The sequence below is a fragment of the Lissotriton helveticus genome, chromosome 6 (genome assembly GCF_964261635.1).
Source record: "Lissotriton helveticus chromosome 6, aLisHel1.1, whole genome shotgun sequence".
NCBI classification, from domain to species: domain Eukaryota; kingdom Metazoa; phylum Chordata; class Amphibia; order Caudata; family Salamandridae; genus Lissotriton; species Lissotriton helveticus.
Genome location: NC_136067.1, coordinates 1,636,725,498 through 1,636,748,430, shown reverse-complemented (window position 1 = coordinate 1,636,748,430; position 22,933 = coordinate 1,636,725,498). Strand labels below are relative to the sequence as shown.

The following is a 22,933-nucleotide window of genomic DNA, read 5'->3' as shown; positions in this document are numbered from 1 at the left end:
CTTGTCTGGGAAGAAGGTTGTGTACAATAGGTTGATACAGAGCTTGAAGCTCACTCACATGCCACACTGATGTTATGGCGATGAGGAACACTGTATTGAGGGTGATCATTCCCAAGGAGCAGCTATGAAACAGTTTGAAGTGCAAGGACCAAGTTAGGGAGCTACTATGACATGACAAAGGGAGAGGGAAGAAACAAATGTTACTCACAACTGGAAACTAAAAAAAAGAGGGCTCTCCCGGAAACTGCAAAACAGCCTAAATGTACTCTTTACCTGTGCCCGGATAAAGCCTTGCTAGGCTAGTGGCAAAAGAAATAACAAAACATCTGATAACCTTGCGTGGATGGAATCTATCTGCTGAGTGCCACACCAAGCCACAGATGTTTTGTAATGACTGAGCTTTTAGTCAAGGGATGCCTGGTTGCTAAGAGGACATCAACCACCTCTGGAGGAAAGTCAAATGTTGTCAGCTGTTGCCACTCAATCTCATGAAGATAGAGATTGCAAAGGCATAGGTGCTGAAACCTACCTTGCTGCTGCAACAGCAGATCCTCCGAGAGGGGCAGCCTGATCGGAGGATCGGGATTTCTGGATATCATACTCTCCAGGCCCAATCTGGAACCACTAGGATGACTGGGGTCTGGTCAGCCCTAACCTTCTTGATAACTCTGGGCAGGAGTGGTATTGGCAGAAAGGCACACAAGAATTCCACTCAAGGCAGAGCATGTCTCTGAGCGAGAGATGCCTTGGAAAGTCCTGCGTGCAGAAGTGCTGACATTGCGCATTCTCTGTGGTGGCAAATAGATCAAACCAAAGTTATCCCCATTCGCGGAAGCAACTTTGCGCCACCTCCGGGTGTAACTGACACTCGTGATCCACAAGGCATAGACAGTTGAGTTTGTCCATCTTGATATTCAGCAAGCCTGTCTGATGGTTCACCAACAGGAAAATTCCTTAGTCCAGCCATTCCCAGGCCTTCAAGGCCTCCTAGCATAGGGTCTGTGTCCCCCCCGCCCCACCCTGTTTGTTGCTGTACTTCATTGTAGCAGAATAGTGCATGAGCACCTGAACCAGCCTTCCCTTGATGGATGGATGGAAGGAAGTCTATCTGATAGAGACATCTGGCTGCAGATTCCTTACCTTTGAATTTCCCAGGCATCCGACTGGATCCAGAAACGTTTGCTGAGCAGTACCCCTTGCGCGCGACGTTGGGTGGCTTAATTCGGCTCCGCGTGATGTCGGCATCGTCGGTGTCTGTTATGACGTCTCAGTACCTATATAGGCGCAATCCAGGTGTACGGACATCAGTTCTTTTCTTTCCGCTCCAGTTAAACGCCGATCCAGGTCTACCCCTCAGCCACTTAGTGGCAGGCTTTTTCACGACTGCAGTCGAAATTTTGGTTTGGATTTTTTCCGACTTTGTGTGCGAGGGATATCTTTGAGGAAGATAGGTTTCAAGCCTTGCGGGATTTGTTCCCGCATGATGTCGGTCACCAATCCCCACCTTGTGTGTCTTTGGTGTTTTGAGCGTGACCACGATACAAAGCCGTGTTCGGACTGTCAGCCATGGCCTTGAGGGAGCGGGCGATGAAGTTACTTGTGGCCCAGCAGTCGACACCGTCCAGCGAGGCTCCAAGGAGGTCATGGTGCCGATCAAAGAAGAGGAGGTCGTGGTACCGCCCCCGGAACCCTAAGTCCTCTTCCTCTTATTCAAGGTCCTCTGGACACTAGGGGATGAGGCATAAGAAGAAGAAGAATTCCAAGCGTACTTCGTCTTCACCTCAACTGGCATCCGTCGTTGAGAGAAGTAAGGAACACCGACGCTCTAGGCACGGTTCCGCAGACCTTGAGTCGACTCCGCACCCTTTCTAGAAGCCGAAGCGACTGCCGCTCGGATTAGAGTTTTACGAAGTCATGCGCCGAACATTTGACCATTATCTGGTACAGAATCTATCCAGCTCCAGATTCCTTACAGCCCCACCCAGGCCTCCTCGCTTTGCTGACCGATATTGTAGGACTAGGGTTGTTTTCCCCCTTTCAGGACCCTAGTTTCACACACAACTACGTCAGTTACTTCGTGGCTCTGTGCTTTTGGCGTGGAAAAAATGAAAATTACTGACGTCCGGGCGCCTGGGTGGCGCCTTCATAGGCACTGCAACGTCATAACCGACGCCGTCATGTGGTGCCGAATGGAGCCACCCGACGTCGCGCGCAAGGGGTATTGCTCAGTAAATGTTTCCGGATCCAGCCTGATGCCTGGGAATTTCAAAGGTACGGAATCTGCAGCTAGATAGTCTCTACCAGATAATGCTTTACCGAAGGTAAGTAGCTTGTTCTTCAATATCAAGCGGATGGCCCACCGCTCGGAAGGTTAATGTGGAGCCAAGACTCCACCAGGGACCAGAGGCCTCTAATCTCCACCTTTCCGAGATCGCCACCCAAATCCGGAAGTGACACATTAATCACCACTGTCAGCTCTGGGTAGGGAATGGGGAGGGGCCTGCTGCTGACTCAATCACTGTACTGTAACCACCAATGCAGGTCTTTTGCAGACTCCTCCAATATCTCAACGTGGTTGGAGAGGTTTCCTTTTATGTTGGGCACACTGTGATGTCAGATCCTCCTGCGGAGCCTGCATATGCCACCTGGCGTGTTCTACCAGCAGGATGCCATCAGTCCCAGCAGCCTCAGTCGACCTCACTGAAATCCAGGACGAGGTTGAAAGCTCCGTATTATGTCTTGAATGTCCTGGATTCTATTTCCTGGATGAAATGCACAAAGCCAAACTGTGACTAGAATGGCTCTGATGAAGGGGAGCGTCCGAAAAGTAGTGAGGTGTGACTTCGGCATGTTGATAGTAATGCCAAAGATGTTAGGAGGTTCGCCGTAGTCAATGAGTGTTTGACAACTGCATGTGGTAAGCCCAGCTTCAGCAGCCAGTCATTGAGGTATTGAAAGATTGGTATCCCTGACCTCCAAAGGTGCACTGCTACCACCACCATCGCTTTTATGAACACCACAGGGTTTTGAGACCAAAACGGAGCACAGCGAATAAAAATGCTCCTATCCCACCAGGAACAGCAGGTTGCCCCAGGGTGTACCCATGAGGAAATGGCTGAAAAAATAGAGAAGGGCAAAGCTGTTAGCAGAACCTTCAGCTCAGATGAATGGAGCAGTGATGACGAATTTAGATGCCCTCAAAATTTTACAACTACCATATGGGTCCCTTCCCTGTTCAGCAACATCAACCAATGTGGCAACACAGTTGCCTTTTTCCTCCTCTCACACCATGGCAGCATTTGCCTCATCTTTCTTAGGCAGGGGCAGGGGCAGGGGAAGAGGAAGTAGACATCTTATCAAGGGGAATTTTGAGGAGTCCTAGATGATAAAACAAAGCCAGGGGAAGAAGCTCAAGAAGTTCACTTGTTGTAAACCTATCCAAGAGAGAGGTAACGGAGGGTGAGAAGAAGGTTGTCAATAAAGGTATAGGTTATGTTCCCACCCGAGGAGGATCCTTTCGGACTAAACTGTGAGCTATTTTTTTTTTTTCTGTACCAGCAGGCGCCGAGCTTTTTTTAAGGATAACCCTATGGAAGAGGACACCATGGTTTCAAGCCTAATAAATCTCTCAATATTAATTTCCTCTTCGGGGGCCTTACCCAATGAGATTCCTACATTTGAACAAGCAGTTCTAAATGACATTCAGAAATTGGGTGCCCTAAAACCATTCTAGAATCTCACTAGGAGCGAGAGAGATAGAGAAGCGATAAACATTTCAGAGGTACATTCTGCCTCAGCCCAGTTTGAATGGCTTTGAGCTATCTGGTTTGGATGGAAGAGTGGGAGCCTTCAATGCCAATGTTATGGTTCTGCGAGCAATTATTTGAGTGAGATTTAGGAATTTGGATCCACCTCTGCTCTTTTTAGAATGCTTTTTCCAGCCACTTGGTCTATCCGTTGATGTCTTATATGCTGCTTCTACCTGTAGTTGCGATATGGGTATGAAGATCAACACGTGTACGAGACCTGCTGATGCTACATGATAGCATGGACACATGCCTGACACCCCAGAGTAAGCGTTGCTAAGCCTACTTGAGTTTAGTTACGCCCTGTGCAAAAAGTTGAATTGTATGTATTTTAATCTGGTGTGATACTTTTCGGGTAGAATAGAGCCCCTTCCTTTAATCGTCATTGCATCCTCTTCCAACCTCTGTTTCCCATTTCTTCTAAAGAGATGTTCGTGATGAAGCTGCTTATTTAAGTTGCGGCTTATATGCCAACGTAATTCGTTTTCTTTTGATTTTAAAATAATTAAATAATAGTTTTCTGTCTGACCTCATTGTGTGCAGCATTTGTATTAGTGACAGTGGCTGCGGTTCACGACCAGTAATCTCCCAGGCATCACAGTGAGTATGGTGCACAGAGACCACAGGCAGTACTAGTTACAGGATTTGGCCAGTTTCTGCTAGGTTCAGTAAGCTCTGGAGGAATGCCTTTAATTGCACCCTTAAGACAATCAATGTGTGTTCAACAAGATCTGGGATACCAAATGGGTTCTTTAAAAAATGTATCGCACTGAAGACTGAATAGTATCCCTCAGAGCAGTTTAATATAAATCAGGATAATGACAAACTGTATATTAGTATGGTAAGGCGCTTGCAACCAGTAAACGTGGTCTTGTAGTTTTGGATGAAATAGTTTCCCTGGTGTCAACTCAACTGGGATGTATTGGATTTTGGAAAGTGTATGAGGGTACATCTGGAAAAGTGGGAGAGGAGAGTGCAGAATAGTACAATCTATTTGGAATTCCCTAAAATAAGTTGCACCGTCATTAAGAGTCATTAAAATGATTACGGAACAGGACATATGTGATACTGTTTTGGAATCATACACTATAGGTAAAGTATGGTGAATGCGCCTGTTTGCTAACTTTGTGTTTTGTTTTTTTATTAATGTGTGTAGATTCCCTCTGTGTCAAGTTATGGAAGCAAGATTAACATCATTACGTTGCTTTCTAATGAAGAAATTGTTTTAGTTGATAAAGTACACTTTAAGTTTCATTATACCAATAAACAATCAATCCTGCCATGCACTATGTTTAGTACATATCAGATTGCAGTATATTTGATATTGAGTTTAGTCCCTTATGGAATGACATGTGAATGTCAGGAATGTGTGTTGTATAGTCGATAACTGCGGTATAATTGTTCCTAGTCTTGATTTTTCTTGTTGGTAAATAGATGTCTTTTTAAAAAATAATATGTTAACTGATTGTATCTTTGATAAAAGGTGGACATGAAAAACCTTTAAATTTTATGGTTGGCGACAGACCTGATAATCAGTGGCTGCAATATAACAGTGGGAGTTTACCAGTTACCAAAGAATCTTGGGAAGCGTGCTTGTTTGTTGAAAAAACTCACTGGGGATACTACACTTGGCCAAAGTAAGTGACTGTTTTATTTAATCTAAACCAGGAAATTTAAAAATCAAATGCAGTTTCAGCACTATTATACTGAAAAGTAATTTTTGATACATTATTGAGACCTAAATTATCAGGTTTCTGACTGGTTCCTGTTTTCTCTTGGTATTTTGTAACTTTAGCCCCTTGTGTCTTCCTGATCCCCTCCCATTTGAATGCAGAGCCTTATACTATTCATTTCTTTTCACAAGGAAGTGTGTTGCATACTTTTCTCTTAGTTTGTAATCATCACTAAAAGCCCTACCTCCCCTTTAAAAGGCAGGAAAGGCTTTATTTTAACTTGCAAGAAGGAGCTGCACCTTAAAGTTTTTTTTTATCAGGGGAAAAGAGCATCTCTCCAGGCAAAATAAATATTTGAAGTATTTGCATTTGTTGTGGCATGCTGCATGTTTTTTTGTTTTAAATTACCTTATACAGCAAGTTAGGAGAGGTGCGTGTTAGAGAATCTGCTTTACCATTAATGTTAGTTAATGCCTGAAGCATAAAAAACATCAACTGTGCTATGGGTCTTAACTTGTTCACTAGTGAATTTTAAAAAGCTTGATTCTTAAGAAAGCTACTTATATTGTTAAATGGGATGCGAGGACTGATAAGTCTTTCACATATTTCTCATTTCTAATGCATGTCTTGGATAGTACATCCCTTGCAGTTTTGCATCTTTTCTGTTTGCAGTCCTCTACAGGTTCTCGCTTTTTAAAATTTCTGCAGATAATATATTCTGGAACCCTTTTCTAATGCAAACAGAGATACCCATTGATGTGGACTGCTATGCAAACAGGAAGCAAGAACACCATGAGTTATCTCTGGCACTGTAATGCGTGCACCGCCAGTTTCTGTTTATTCTAAACTCTGAAGATGCCCAGTGGACTGTGTGCAGCTTGGTAACAGCCAGTTGACTTTGCTCACTTTTATCCTGGTGTGGCTCAGTGGTTTTCCTGCAGGAAGGGTTCAGACCTAGATTGCAGCCTGTTTCCCTTTCCTGTTTTGCTTTTTAGGAAAGACTTTCCTTATACTGTGTTGTTCTGGCCTACAGATATGGTGATTCCGCTAGAAAACTACAGCATATGGTGACTTTGCTTTAGGAAATGACGCAACATTTCAAAACACAACACACCAGTACTGAATTGTTTTTGTAAACATCCTTGAACTCAACTCGCTAAATGTGTTGAATTCTTGCAGAGCTTATGGGAATATATTCTTTTGTGGAGTTTTATATAGCGCGTGTTAGAAATGGGGGTCTCTGGTTGGCAATAGTTTGCACCTTTGTACAAATAGGGACCCTTGCTTCTAGTCAGGGAAAGGGGATACACTCCTAAAGTAACCCCTGCACACCCCCTTGGTAGTTTGGCATGAGCAGACAGGCGTATCTCAGAGGCAGTGTGTAAAGCATTTGTGAACACATACAGTAACACAGTGAAGACAAATGGACACCACACCAGTTTAGAAAAATAAGTAATCTTTATCTAAACAAGACCAAAGGGCAAAAATCCACAATACAGTATCGAAAATAAGGCTCTTAAATGGTAGAAATATCAGTTCAATGCAAGTTGTAAATACAACACTTTTCCCACAAAGTACCTTAGATGCGTTACGCAAAACAAACAAAATGGTCGCAGGGAAGGTGATGCATCAGTTCCTTGCTGCGGGGGAGGTGATGCAACTGTTCCTTACTGCAGCGCAGGGAGACGATGCGTCTGTTCCTTACTGGAGAGGAGGGGATCCGTCTGTTTGTTACGGCGTTCCGGGGACGCTGCGACAAGATGGCGCCTCGATGCGTGGCGACGATCCGGTGCGATGCGCCGAAATGTTGGCGCAATGGGACGATCTGGACGATGCGTGAACGTTCCCAGCAAGGAAATTCAGGGGAGCTGGTGGTGAAGTCTGAAACTTCAGAACAGGAGGCAAAACAGTTTCAAGCCCTTGAAAGCTTCCTCAAGATGACAAAGCAAACAGCAAAGTCCTTTTTCTCCTTTCCTTGGCAACAAGTAACCACTGCAGGCCAACCCCAAACAGCAAACAGCACAGGGGCAGTAATCTTCCTCAGCTTCTCCGGTTTTTCTCCTTGCCAAAGGTCCCTCTTTATTTCCCAGAAGTGATCTAAAAGTCTGGGGTCTGGGTCCCACTTGTTATACACATAAATCCTTTGTTCTCTGAAGGCAGAGAGTGTCTGTACCCAGCCAAAACCAGTTCTGTCCTCTCTGGTGCAGCTTTCTGGCAGGAGGTAATGATAATGATAATGATAATTACGCACTTGTATAGCGCACGATTACCCGGAGGCATCTCTGCGCTTGTACGAATACCGCTGAGGAACCCTTCCTGGCCTTTCCCTGTGAGGTGCCCACTCTTGGGCACCCCCATGGTGAAGCCAGGCATCCTAGCGTTGTTGGGGCCATTGTGGAGATTAAGCAAGCTATTGTCCAGAGTTGCAGAGTGGGACTCATGATGAGAATAGGCACAGAGGCGAGAATGATCAGGTCCGAGGAAATTGAGCCCAAGACCCGCCGAGGCGGGAATTGAACCCTGGTCCCGGGCCAGACTTCTGCATCAGGGTCTGCCGCTCTAACCATTGAGCCACACTTCTCCACGGTAGAGACAGCATTGTTGAAAGCAGACCTGGCCCAGGCAGGTGAAAGGAAATCTCCTCCTCCTACTCTAAATTCAACCCAGGTCTATTCAGCCCAGCCCTGACTCATCAGACTGCCGGAGCCGCTGCCCTCTTCCAGTCCCTGTCACCCACAAGCAAGACATGCAATACAGAAACCTAGCAGAGGCACACTGGATGGTTAGGCAAGAAAATACCTACTTTCTAAAAGTGGTATTTTCAAACACTGAATGTAAAAATCACCCACACTTTAACATTCGGAGTTCAGGCATACTAAACTTTATTTTCCTATCTTGTTCCTAGGGTCAGTTATGTTTATAAGATGTTTTAAGCAAACTGCCCATTCTTGCCTACGGGAACAGATAGCCTTGCAATAGTGAAAAACAAATGTGGCAATATTTCACTGTCAGGACATGCCACCCACATCAGGGCATGTCCTACCATTCACATACAATGCATCCTGCCCACAGGGGTACCTTGGGCCTACCTTAGGGGTGACTAACATGTAGAAAAGGGAAGGTTTAGGGGCTGGCAAGTGGATGCACTTGATAAGTCGACATGGCAGTCCCAGACTGCACACAGGCTCTGCAATGGTAGGCCTGAGCCACATTTTACAAGCTTCTTCTGTGGGTGGAACAATCAGTGCTGCAAGCCCACCAGCCTCATTTTTTACAGGCCCTGGGCACACATGGTGCACTGTACCTGGGTCTGACAAGTAAATCAAATAACCAATCATGGAATCACTAATCCATACTCCAATTTTTTCAAAAGGGAGCACTTGCACTGAACAGCAGTGGCCAAGTGCCCAAATCATCTAGACCAGCAAAAACATAGGAGGCAACAGCGAAATTGAAAGGGAGACTCACACGAATGTTGCCAAGTCTAACAGCGCAAACTAGACCCGGAGGTATCCGAGCGCTTTACATGAGCACCACTTATTTTACAGATGGACACATTCATTTTTTGTCAGGCATGGGGAGATTACGTGATTTGCCCAGAATCACAGAATGTTGAGCGTTCCTGCCGAGACTCGAACCCGGATCCTCAGCTCCGAGGTCGACCTCCCTAGCTGTTAGGCCACATTCTCTCCCCTTATTGATGAAGTGTCTCAACTTTTATAGGAGATCCACGCGGGCCGTTGGGTGGGCCTACCCACGCCGTGAGGCCTACACCTCATGGAAAAGACGCCATTCAAAAGATGCCCCGAGTGTGGAGCAAAATTTCCACTCAGTGACCATCACAAGGTCTGTAACCTATGCTTATCGCCAGACCACGACGAATCCAGCTGCACAACCTGTGCATCCTTTCAATCGAAAAAGACCATTCGGAGGGCCCACCGACGCGACATGCAGAGATCAGCACCGGAACCAGTGGATATCTTCGAAGAAGGTCCATGTGTCCCGGAGGAAGATTCCGAGGCAGATGACTCCGATGACTCCATACCTTCAGGTCAACGTGTGAGTACCACTGCCCCTATCCCATCCCAAACTCCAAAATTGAAGGCAAAGGTCAACACTCTGCCTGCAGGGCCCAGTCGAGACCGAAAAAACACTTCCAAAGCCCCGGCATCGAGCCCGACTCCGAAGAAAATAATGAAGCCTTCCAGTAGCTCCATACCGAGCAAACTCCATGTGCCGATACCACCTGCTCCCTTGGCACCGAAACAAAAAGAAGTCCCGGTTCCGAAAGATACTCCGAAACCGTCGACTCCGAGAGACAAAGCGGTTCTGAAAACAACGAAGCCTGTTTCCGATCCCTCGAAAACAGCTTCCACTCCGAAGCCGATACCCTTGATGCCGAAACAAACAAAGCCTGCTTCCGATCCTTCCAAGTCCACGAAACAGGCTTCGGCTCCAAAGACAATACCTTCGGTGCCAAAATCTATCCCAAAGGACTCAACATTAGCTTCTAAGGCTAAAGATAAGCAACAAACAGGTTCAGAACCGAAAAGATCGGCGCCGAAGGCTGTGCCTCAAGAAGAGGAGCTTTTCCTACCAGATCCTTTACAAAAAAGGATCTACATTGATCCAGAAACAGGACATGTTTCCACCACAAAACACAGGAAGAGCTAGTCAGATACAGCACCTAAACCTCCAGTGCCTATCGAGAAGAGGGACTTTGCAACATCTCCTATGCACCCTTCTTCTCCGGTATCTCCTTCACCTGCTCTTCCTTTAAACATTTCACCTCAAAATTCTCCTCCTCATTCTCCACAACATACACCTCCTCAGGATGTTGATGATGAGGAGTATTTGCAAAAAACAACAAGTGATGGACTGAATGTGGATCAATGTCACACACTCCCCCAGTCAAAAGATCTGGGCCCAAATCCATCGTTTTTTTGCACTCCACACCACCCTGGGTCAGATAATGGCTTTATGCAAATCAGCTCTGACCCTGTTGCCCCATGGGAACAGTCCAGTCCGAACTACAACAGCCATATCTTTCCCAGACCGGAATCAAGCATCCGAGGACCGGACCGGTTTCGAGGTAACACCTCTCTTCAGCCCGGCTAGCTTGACTCCAAGTGGTGTGGAGTGCCTGGGACCCACGTCTGGGCATCCCCAGCGCACTTAGGGCGGCAATTGCAAAAAACAACAAGTGATGGACTGAATGTGGATCAATGTCACACACTCCCCCAGTCAAAAGATCTGGGCCCAAATCCATCGTTTTTTTGCACTCCACACCACCCTGGGTCAGATAATGGCTTTATGCAAATCAGCTCTGACCCTGTTGCCCCATGGGAACAGTCCAGTCCGAACTACAACAGCCATATCTTTCCCAGACCGGAATCAAGCATCCGAGGACCGGACCGGTTTCGAGGTAACACCTCTCTTCAGCCCGGCTAGCTTGACTCCAAGTGGTGTGGAGTGCCTGGGACCCACGTCTGGGCATCCCCAGCGCACTTAGGGCGGCAATTGCAAAAAACAACAAGTGATGGACTGAATGTGGATCAATGTCACACACTCCCCCAGTCAAAAGATCTGGGCCCAAATCCATCGTTTTTTTGCACTCCACACCACCCTGGGTCAGATAATGGCTTTATGCAAATCAGCTCTGACCCTGTTGCCCCATGGGAACAGTCCAGTCCGAACTACAACAGCCATATCTTTCCCAGACCGGAATCAAGCATCCGAGGACCGGACCGGTTTCGAGGTAACACCTCTCTTCAGCCCGGCTAGCTTGACTCCAAGTGGTGTGGAGTGCCTGGGACCCACGTCTGGGCATCCCCAGCGCACTTAGGGCGGCAATTGCAAAAAACAACAAGTGATGGACTGAATGTGGATCAATGTCACACACTCCCCCAGTCAAAAGATCTGGGCCCAAATCCATCGTTTTTTTGCACTCCACACCACCTTGGGTCAGATAATGGCTTTATGCAAATCAGCTCTGACCCTGTTGCCCCATGGGAACAGTCCAGTCCGAACTACAACAGCCATATCTTTCCCAGACCGGAATCAAGCATCCGAGGACCGGACCGGTTTCGAGGTAACACCTCTCTTCAGCCCGGCTAGCTTGACTCCAAGTGGTGTGGAGTGCCTGGGACCCACGTCTGGGCATCCCCAGCGCACTTAGGGCGGCAATTGCAAAAAACAACAAGTGATGGACTGAATGTGGATCAATGTCACACACTCCCCCAGTCAAAAGATCTGGGCCCAAATCCATCGTTTTTTGCACTCCACACCACCCTGGGTCAGATAATGGCTTTATGCAAATCAGCTCTGACCCTGTTGCCCCATGGGAACAGTCCAGTCCGAACTACAACAGCCATATCTTTCCCAGACCGGAATCAAGCATCCGAGGACCGGACCGGTTTCGAGGTAACACCTCTCTTCAGCCCGGCTAGCTTGACTCCAAGTGGTGTGGAGTGCCTGGGACCCACGTCTGGGCATCCCCAGCGCACTTAGGGCGGCAATTGCAAAAAACAACAAGTGATGGACTGAATGTGGACCGCTTTGGCCGCCATAAGTGTGGCAGGGTATGGTATGCTCAGACGTGAGTCCCTTGCTCACTTTGCCACTGGATTCAAGCAAGCCGGGCTGAAGACGGCTGGAATGCCAGAAACCGGTCCTCGGAAGCTTGTTTCCGGTCCAGGGAAGGCATGGCTTGGCAGTTCGGGCTGGACTGTTCCCATGAGGCACAGGGTCAGACTGATTTGCATATAGCCATGTCTGAACTGGGGTGGCAGAGTGGGCTAAAGAACGGTGATGGATCAAACCCAGATCTTTTGACTGGGTGTGAGTGTTTGATTGGTTCAGATGCTCCGTCCATCACCACCCCCTTTTGTACCGCTTTGGCCGCCATAAGTGTGGCAGGGTATGCTCAGACGTGAGTCCCTTGCTCACTTTGCCACTGGATTCAAGCAAGCCGGGCTGAAGACGGCTGGAATGCCAGAAACCGGTCCTCGGAAGCTTGTTTCCGGTCCAGGGAAGGCATGGCTTGGCAGTTCGGGCTGGACTGTTCCCATGAGGCACAGGGTCAGACTGATTTGCAAATAGCCATGTCTGAACTGGGGTGGCAGAGTGGGCTAAAGAACGGTGATGGATCAAACCCAGATCTTTTGACTGGGTGTGAGTGTTTGATTGGTTCAGATGCTCCGTCCATCACCACCCCCTTTTGTACCGCTTTGGCCGCCATAAGTGTGGCAGGGTATGCTCAGACGTGAGTCCCTTGCTCACTTTGACACTGGATTCAAGCAAGCCGGGCTGAAGACGGCTGGAATGCCAGAAACCGGTCCTCGGAAGCTTGTTTCCGGTCCAGGGAAGGCATGGCTTGGCAGTTCGGGCTGGACTGTTCCCATGAGGCACAGGGTCAGACTGATTTGCATATAGCCATGTCTGAACTGGGGTGGCAGAGTGGGCTAAAGAACGGTGATGGATCAAACCCAGATCTTTTGACTGGGTGTGAGTGTTTGATTGGTTCAGATGCTCCGTCCATCACCACCCCCTTTTGTACCGATGATGAGGAGTATAGCATAGGGGAGGGAGAGACCCAGATGACCCTTTTCCATACCCAACAGGTTCACCAGACTGGGAGTATCCAAACCCACAGGATGTACCAGATATTCCTGACCCACATATATATCCATCTAAACCTTCTCCTCCAGAAGACAATATTGGGTTTGGACACTTAATTAATAGGGCTGCCATCTATCGCAATGTCACCATGCATTCTGATGAGGCAGAGGAAGATGTTTTATTAGACACTATTGAACACTCTCAAAAATCTGTGCAAATACTGCCAATGATTAAAGGAGTCATTAAATATACACCAGAAGTGTTTAAAGATCCTGTAAGAGCTAGAATTATAAACCCAAGGATAGAGAAAAAGTACAGAGCGTCTCCTGGGTATCCTGCCAACATTAAAGGACAGCTACCCTTAGACTCCCTAGTAGTTTCAAACGCTAGGAAAAGAGCCAATTCCCAAACATCAGGTGAAGCCACCACCTCCTGATAAAGAATCAAAGATCATGGATGCTTCAGAAAAAAGAATAGCTGCCCAAGCTAGCAATACATGGCGCATCGCTAACACACAGGCCCTCCTCGCAAGATATGACAGGGCTCACTATGATCAGCTAGAGAAGCTCTTACAACATCTACCTGACCAATATAAGGCACAAGCAGATGACCTCATACAAGAGGGTAAGCTTATATCAAATGCCTCCATTAAATGTGCACTAGATGTAGCAGACACTGCATCCAGAGCTATAAACACCAGTGTCCTCCTTAGACGTCACGCGTGGCAACGCATTTCAGGATTAAAGCAAGAGGTGCAAACTACTATCTTAAATCAACCATTCAACCAACAACAATTGTTTGGTCCAGAGGTAGACACAACACTTGAAAAAATGAAGAAAGACACTGACACAGCCAAGTCTATGGGAGCTCTGCAGTCCACCCAAGCAAGAGGCTCCTTTCGTCGCTCCTTCTACAGAGGAGGCTCTAAACAAGCTGGAGCAGACAACTCAACTTCTTTTAAAACAAATATATAAACATCCTCTAATAAAGGATACTTTAGAGGGGGCTACAGAGGCAACAACAACAAGGGAAGAGGTCGAGGAAATAACAATAATCGAACCTCTCCCAACACAAAAAAGTGACTTCCTTCTGCTCCCCCAACAGCATTCCACTCCTGTAGGGGGCAGACTAACACAGTTCCTACTTGTCTGGAATTCCATCACAACAGACAAGTGGGTAAGACAAATTATCCAGTATGGTTACTGCCTAGAGCTTACAGCTACCCCTCCACATATACCACCCAGACAGCGTCCAGTGTCTACAGAACATCTAACGCTGCTCCAACAAGAGGTTCTCTCATTGCTGCAAAACAATGCAATAGAGCTAGTTCCGTGAAAACATCAAGGAACAGGGGTTTACTCACTCTATTTACTAGTCCCCAAAAAGGACGGAACACTAAGACCAATTCTAGACCTAAGGCCTCTCAATCTGTATATACACTCAGGTCATTTTCACATGATCACTTTACAACAAGTGCTCCCATTGTTGCAACAAGGCGATTTCCTAACCACACTAGACCTCAAGGACGCCTACTTCCACATTCCCATTCATCCTTCTCACAGGAAGTATCTCAGATTTGTACTAGAAGGACAACACTATCAGTTCAAAGTCCTTTCTTCGGGGTCACAACTGCACCACAAGTGTTTTCAAAGTGCCTAGCAGTAGTACGGGATAATCTCCCTTTTGGTCAATTTTTACGAATAAGACGTAATAGTACCAAAAGGGAAGATTATTTCAGGGAGGCAAAGTTGCTGTTAGCAAAATTGATCCTGAGGTCATATATACAGGTTGCTGAAACAAGCCATGTAGAGAGCATGGTGCTATGACAGATAGGCATTGGTTCACAAAGAAGACAATCCACAAGACAAAATGCAGGTCACACAACCTATAACATGTGTAACTACTTTTGGAACTGAGTTCAACGTTATCACTAAGATAATAAAAAAACAACTGGCACCTCATCAGAAAGGTTGAACCACAGCTGGAAATACCTTGTTTCGCCTTCAAAAGGGCGAGAAATCTGCGCGATCATCTAGTGAGGGCTTACAATGACCCAGTACCCACGACAATACAGAATCTTTGGGGTTTAACCCCAGTGGTAGGACATTACCCCTGTGGTAATTGTACTGCTTGTGCCACCACTGTTACGGTCAAGAGTTGTAATCTAAATGGGAAAGAATTTGTTTTACGTCACCATTCTAATTGTTTAACAAAAAATACAATATACTGTGTACAGTGTCCATGCTCTTTATCGTACATTGGCAAAACAACTCAGGAAGTTAGAAAGCGCATTTTACAACATCAGTCGCGAATTCGTTGTAATGTGTTGAATGAGCCTTTAGTTGAACATTACCATCAGATGTCCCATATGCCTACACAAATGAAATGGTTTGTTTTGGAAGTAGTGAAAAATACTAGAAGGCATACCAATGTGGATCGTTTGCTGACACAGAAAGAAAACAAATTGATATGGACTTGCAATACAGTTGAAAAGGGATTGAATTGGTTCATTGAATGGCATACTTTAGCGACTTTATAATAGAATAACTAGTTGCCATCTGATGTAGTTGTGGTATGTCACCATACGACTTGGGACACAACAGGCCTCGTTTGATATTCCAGCTTGTTTGTTTATACGGTCTGGTTATTCAATATCCTAAGCTTTTGGTTTCAGGAATAGTAATAGTATGTCCACTATGTGACCTTTAAGAATTAATGATACATGACACATCGATCTATCCCATTTTGGCCCGTGTAAGATGGCCGCTGGAATTGACAGGTCTAAGACGACATTCTTGATATAATATTGTCAGTGAGCCCCTTTTTCAGTAAGATAAAGGTTAGTAATGTAAAGACAATGAATATCGGCTACCATTTGGGTCCTTGTCACAATTCTTTTCCAAAAACTATGTTTCTTCTATTTTTATTTCTTTGGATGCCATTTACATCATCAAGTCCCGGAAAGTTAAGTTTAGGCTTTACACAGATACGACACAGTTCTTGATAACTGTCTAGTGTGTAATACTGCACCCATTACAAGATGGCTGCCATAGTCATCAGTCTGATGGCGTCATCATTGACTGCGAGCTCCCGTTCTCCTGCTTTAAACTCCAGCGGGACGGCGTGTTTTCCCACTCGGACTTTGGTAGTCGAGGAAACTGATTCAGAGACACAGGTCTGGCAGTTCGAGTCTATTTAAGTAAGTGTGCCGCGCTAGTTTATAATATGTGTATATAATAGTCCCTGGGTGTACTGCTGGGCTCTGTGAGCCGATTACATTGTATTGAGACTTTCTCTGACTCTATTATAGGTGATGAGAAGCTGATTGTAATTAAAACGTGAGTAGATATATTGTTGTTATACACTTATGGTGTTAGTGAATTATCTCAGGGGCTTTAACTACTGTCGCTGATTAGACATGACTAAGTGTGAAGTCTGTGTTGTGTGTCTCTATATCATGTATTTTCAGGTGATAGGTGATCATTGATGAAGACAATGTGAGTACTGTCCCTTACTTAGTTCCGTATAAGAGCCTCTTGAGTAGCTAGAAGAGGGTTTAGACTAAAGGTTTTTTTCAATATTTTTCATCTAGAATCTTTGCAGAGTGATATTGCTGGATAGTAAGGACACGATTCCTGTTACTCTCACGCTTACTTGTAAGTGATATATAACTTTGGAGTGATTTCTTCAGATGGTCTGGCACATAGATATGTGGTGGCATGTTTAGAGGTTTTTGGTATGACACTAATTATGGTTTGATTTTGCTGAACCCACTTGGGTGGTTTTTGTTGTCTTTCTGTGTGACGCACAAACGATACCTTTATATGCAGGGATTATTAAGTGTAAGTTTGTTTTTTATATTAGATGTATATATGTGCAACTTCATTGTCTTGATGATGGTCCTGTGGATCTGTTAGACCAACGGGGGACCGAAACGTCGACGCCCAGCACCGTTTGCTTATTTTTCTATTCTTGAGAGTATGTATTTGATGAAAAGTTATGATTGATTTTCATCTGATATGGCATTTCAGTTGTCCATAATTCTAGCAGAAGGCGTTTTTACACTACTGTAAATAAGTTTACAATTTTCAGTATTGTGTTTGTTGCCAAATATTAAAAAAAATGAAAAAGAAGAATATGTGAAAAAATAAAAAAGATGTTTTGATATTTTGGGGTATATGTATATGTTTATATACTCTTCTCCTGCAGGCTAATTACTGATCACGTATGTGGCATAATTTTGAATAATAAGGAAGTTGAAATAGTTCCTCAAGGGACAATTGGATTCTGTTATAGCAGTAGTAGCAGCACATCTCAGAAGACAACATATCCATGTCTTCCCATACTTAGACGATTGGCTCATAAAAGGCAAATCATTCAATCAGTGTGTCCAACACACATCTCAAACGATTCAAACACTGCACGACTTAGGGTTTACAATCAACTACACCAAGTCACATCTCCAGCCCTCTCATGTACATCAATACTTAGGGGCTACCATAAACACCAATACAGCTCTAGCTTATCCCAGTCCAACCAGGATACAGAGCATTCAAGCCTTAGTCACAAGGTTTCAAAACCATCACTCTCTCCCAGCCAGAGTGTTCATGGAATTAATAGGCATGATGGCATCTTGCATTTTTATTGTACCATATGCAAAGCTGCAAATGCGCCCATTGCAGGAATGTCTAGCACATCAGTGGAATCAGGTACAAGGACAACTAACAGACCTGGTGTTGGTGGACATCCGCACAGATCGCTCTCTGGAACACCAAAAACTTGTCCAAAGGGCGGCCGTTCCTCGAGCCAGTTCCACAGATAGTACTGACAGAAGACGCATCCCTGACAGGATGGGGGGGACATCTGCTCCGCCACACAACTCAGGGATGATGGACTGCTAAACAAAAGGTGCTTCACATCAATCACCTAGAGTTGCTGGCAATTTTCCAAGCACTGAAATCCTTCCAAGTGCACATATAGAACAAAGCTGTCTTAATCCGGACGGACAACATGACAGCCATGTACTACATACAAAAACAAGGAGGCACACATTCCCTGCAACTGTCCCAGCTCGCACAAAACATTTGGAGATGGGCCATTCCACAAAGGATATATCTGCTCGCAGAACACCTTACAGGAGTTCACAATCAGATAGCCGATCTGTTAAGTCGACAGGCACAACAGATTCACGAACGGGAACTACATCTGCAAGTTCTTCAACCATTCTTTCACAAGTGGGGTCATCCAGACATAGACCTGTTTGCCACGCACGAAAACGCAAAATGCCCAACCTTCGCCGACAGGTTTCCACACCCGTTGTCCAAGGGCAATGCGATATGGAGGAACTGGTCAGGCAGATTTGCGTACGCTTTTCCGCCAATACCACTAATACCACTAGTGGTACGCAAGCTCATACAACAGTCTCTCAAACTGATCTTAGTAGCTCCCACATGGGCACGCCAACCGTGGTTCACCACACTGCTAGAACTCTCTCTAGTTCCACATCAAAACCTGTCTGACACCATCCATGCTAACGCAGAACCATGGAGACACCAGGCATCCAGATCCAAGTCAACTGAATCTGGCAATCTGGCTCCTGAAGTCTTCGAGTTTGGTTACCTTAACCTGCCACCAGACTGTATGAATATCATTAAAGAAGCCAGAAGACCTACTACTAGAGCTTGCTATGCTGCTAAATGGAAAAGTTTTGCCATTTACTGCACTAATAATCAAATTGATCCTTCAGATGCTTCCATCCAAAATATTATCTGTTACCTTCTCCATTTACTGAGATGTACTCTAGCATATTCATCTATACGTTTACATCTTGAAGCCATTGCGGCATATCTACAAAACAGACTACATATGTCGTTGTTTAGAGTACCAGCAATAAAAGCTTTTATGGAAGGATTAAAAAGAATTATTCCTCCTAGGTTACCACCCTCTCCAGGGTGGAACCTAAACATTGTTCTTTCCAGGCTCATGGGACCCCCTTTTGAACCTCTACACAAATGTGAACTGCAATTTCTCACATGGAAAACAGCTTTCCTCATTGCTATTACCTCTCTTAGAAGAGTTAATGAGATTTAAGCTTTCACTATACAAGAACCATTCTTACAATTACACTGTAACAAAGTGGTTCTAAGAACTAATCCTAAATTCCTTCCTAAAGTATTTACTCCTTTTCATTTAAACCAATCTGTAGCGGTACCAGTGTTTTTTCAAAACCCAGACTCTGTATCAGAGAGAGCTCTACACATACTAGATGTCAAAAGAGCTCTTCTCTATTACATCGATAGGACCAAATCTTTTAACAAAACAAAGCAACATTTTGTAGCTTTCTCTTCACCACATAAAGGCAACCTCATTCCTAAATCAGGGGTTGCTAGGTGGACTGTTAAATGTATACAAATATGCTATCACAAGGCAAACGCACATTAACAGTTCCTCCTAGAGCGCACTCCACATGCAAACTAGGAGCCTCCGTGGCTTTCTATGGGAACATTTCCCTAGAAGACATCTGCAAGGCAGCAACATGGTCTACAACACACACCTTAACTAAACACTATTGTGTTGATGTGCAAGCGAAGCAGCAATCTGCAGTAGGCCAGTTGTCCTCAAAACTATCTTTCAAACTACTGCAACGGTACAGGTGACCACCTCTAGGGGAGACACTGCTGCACAATCGATGCAAAGTGTAGAATCTGCAGCTCATATGCCTCGAACAAAAAATGCTACTTACCAGTATGCATCTATTCTTGGCATGTAGAAGTTCTACATGCCCTCCCGCCTCCCCGGGACCTGTATCTGTTCCAGTTGTATCTTAATTAGATATACACGCATGGACATCCCTTCTTTCTTTCTACTAACTCCATCATTTCCCATCATGGCGAAAAACAATCTAAGGATGGAACAGATGCCTATGCGCACTATCGTCCAAGGGAGGAGTCGCCTATCTCGTGACTACAAAGACTTCTTCCAAGACGACAACAACATGCAATCATCCGAGCCCAACACCAGGTGGCGATCTAATGCAAAGTGTAGAAATCTGCAGCTCTACATGCCAAGAACAGATGCATACTGGTAAGTAGCATTTTCCTTTTGTCACAAAAGCACACATTAGTTACATGGATGATTTATAATATAAAAATGCAATTATTAAAATCGCACAGATGTAAAAGAGAAGCAAATATATTTATAATAAAGCATTTTTTTCTGATGGATACTTCAAACAGCAGTTTCTTCACCTTGCAAATATGCCCCGGGTGTCAGACTTGATCTGGAAGCTTTTAAAGCAGTTCTGCTTTCTGAAAGGTGGCATTTTGCAGCTCCTTGCCAATATTGTTCAGCTCCTGAAGTGATTAGTGGAGCCACATCTAAGTGCCACTCATGCATGCGGATATCAGTTCCTTTCTTTTTGCGTCTTGCAGACCCGAAACCACTCCCTGTTCTTTCAAATAAGCTTTGTTTTTTATTTAATTCTACCATTGTGCAAGAGTAATGTTATCCCCTAAAACAACAGGGTTTAATCTGTGCGGGGACTGTCACATAAAGATGTCTGTGACAGACCCTCACGAAATCGGTTTATGGTGCCTGAGGTTCGGTCATGACTGCTGATACTGCATCCAGATAAAACCGAAGGTTATACGGGACATCATGAAACATCAAATATCCCCCTCCATGACTGGCCGAAGTTGAAAGGAAGGTCCTGTTTCTGCTCCCGAAGTCAGCCATGTGGCAGATAGTCGTCGAAGTCTTTGGGTACATCAAAGAAAAGCATGAGAAGTGGAAGTGGAAATTAGCCCCTTCCTAGCATTCTTGGCCTCCAGGCAGGGTGCAAGGGTATCGGCATCCCTTTTGGTCTCGCTCCTGATCTCCAACAGAGCTGATTTCGAATTTAGTCCTGAACCTGTCTGAATTTCCAGGTCTATCGGCAATGCAACATCAAATACAGGTCTTCACGGAGGCCATGCTGATCAGCACTTTACAGGCTCCTATGATGCTCCTTCATTCCCCAATAATACACTGGGATCTCCAGTCGGACTTCTGCCAGCAGGTCCACTCTCGATGCCGTCTGTGCCCCTTGGACCCACATCGGGTTCAGCACCTGCTTCGGTGCAGGCTTTGTTTCGGCTCCATCCCCTGCATCAGTTCCTTTCATATCAATACCAACTAAGGATGTACAGCCCTATAGTGCTAGCTGACTCCAAACTGAATACCCCATGACCTTGACTGAACTTGGGCCGACTGGTGAGCAGCCGCTTAGCTACCCTTCAAACTATGAAACTTTGCCCTTACCACATGATAGAGCTCAAACAGTACCCAAGTGCTTTGACAAGGATACAGACAAAGATACCTATGATAATTGTGATGGCTATTTACTATTGGAACCTTGCAACCTGGCTAGTCTCCCAAAAAGCCACTGTTGCCTTTTAATGAAATCCTTACAGACTCTCTTTAGGGAGCTATAGTCCAAGCCTTGTTCAAGCCTGCCTGTTAATAGACAGGTTGCTCGTTGTCATTGACCAGCAGCCGGAATCCCTGCTTTTTTTACACAACATCCAACACAAGACAGTTTGGTGGTACGGGCGTCCACCAGCAAAGTCAATCCAAATGCCTTCCCTTGCACTCCACCTGATCATTAATCAAAATGAATAGAAACATTTGGCAAACAGATTTCTTTTCCTGTAGAAGCCTTGCTCTGGCGTTAGTAAATGCCAGTCATCTTCTCTGCCCGTATTCACATGCCCTTTGGAATACAATGGTAAAAATGTTGCTGGCTGTGTCGGACAACATGGCAACATTTGTCATTAGATGTGGTCTGGATATGACTGTTTAGGACACGCAATGGGTACCAGGGTGACTCTAATGCACATGTCAGGGTGAAGCCTGCGGGCTTCTCCGGGGATGTGTAGGTATCCTTAATGTACATGTCGTTTGTCAGCTCTTGCCTTTTCTGTGACAAAGCGGACTTAGCCTTTGAACCATTCAAGGAGAGCAGAGCGAGCCACAGCACGTTCCTTGGGGGTTTCTGTTCTTAACAAGGCAATTTCACCCTCTGTCGCTATGATAGAGCTGTTCTATTTAGCCCGCACCAGACGACTCTCCAGCCCAGCAGTCCTTTCATCACTTTGTGGCAGAGGCAATAAAAACAGTAGGGACAACATGCAGCTCAGTGCTATGCTCCTTCAGTAGCTGCCAAACGGCTTTACTGTGTCCTTGCCGGCTCACAACTATGCTGTCAAAGGTAGGATCTGATATTTCCCTCAATGATGGCAGGCCATCACTACAAACAAGTGGGTCCTTTAAGTAGTCCATTTGGGCTATACCCTCCCATTCCTTTCTGCCTGCTGCCCTTAGGGTGACTGATGAAGGACCATCTGTCTATTTTATGGCAGTAGGCATAGGCCCTTTGGACCATAAGGGGCCACGGAGAGGGTTTTGGCCTTGGAAGTGGGAACTAGGTTACACCCACTACTTCTTTGTGCTGAATAAGGATAGAGGCCTTCTTCTTATTTTAGATCTGTGACTTCTCAACGCCTTCTTGTGGAAGGACATATTCAAGATGCTAACTCAAGCCCAGGTCCTATCTGCCCTGAACCCTGGAGACTGGATGAGAACATTATACCTGCAGGACGCTTGTTTCCACATCCCCACCCTACATGCCCACTTGCGCTACCTGCGATTCACAGTGGGCCAGGAGCATTTTCAGTTTGCATTGCTCCCCTTTGGCCTCATTGGTGTTCACAAAAATGATGTTGGTGGGCGCGGCACACCTTCATAGGTCGGGGCTACCAGTCTTCCCCTACTTTGAGGACTGGCTGCTGAAGGCAG

General features: G+C 45.6%; 1 protein-coding gene across 2 annotated transcripts in view; it reads left to right on the top strand.

Moving 5' to 3' along the window:
- Positions 1-22,933, top strand: part of PSME4 (proteasome activator subunit 4) — a 1,411,622-nt gene that overhangs the window by 775,682 nt on the left and 613,007 nt on the right. For both annotated transcript variants that reach the window (XM_078649478.1, XM_078649477.1), the window contains one exon: positions 5,290-5,443. In XM_078649478.1, the coding sequence (XP_078505604.1) occupies positions 5,290-5,443 (154 nt within the window). The remainder of the gene's footprint in view (positions 1-5,289; positions 5,444-22,933) is intronic.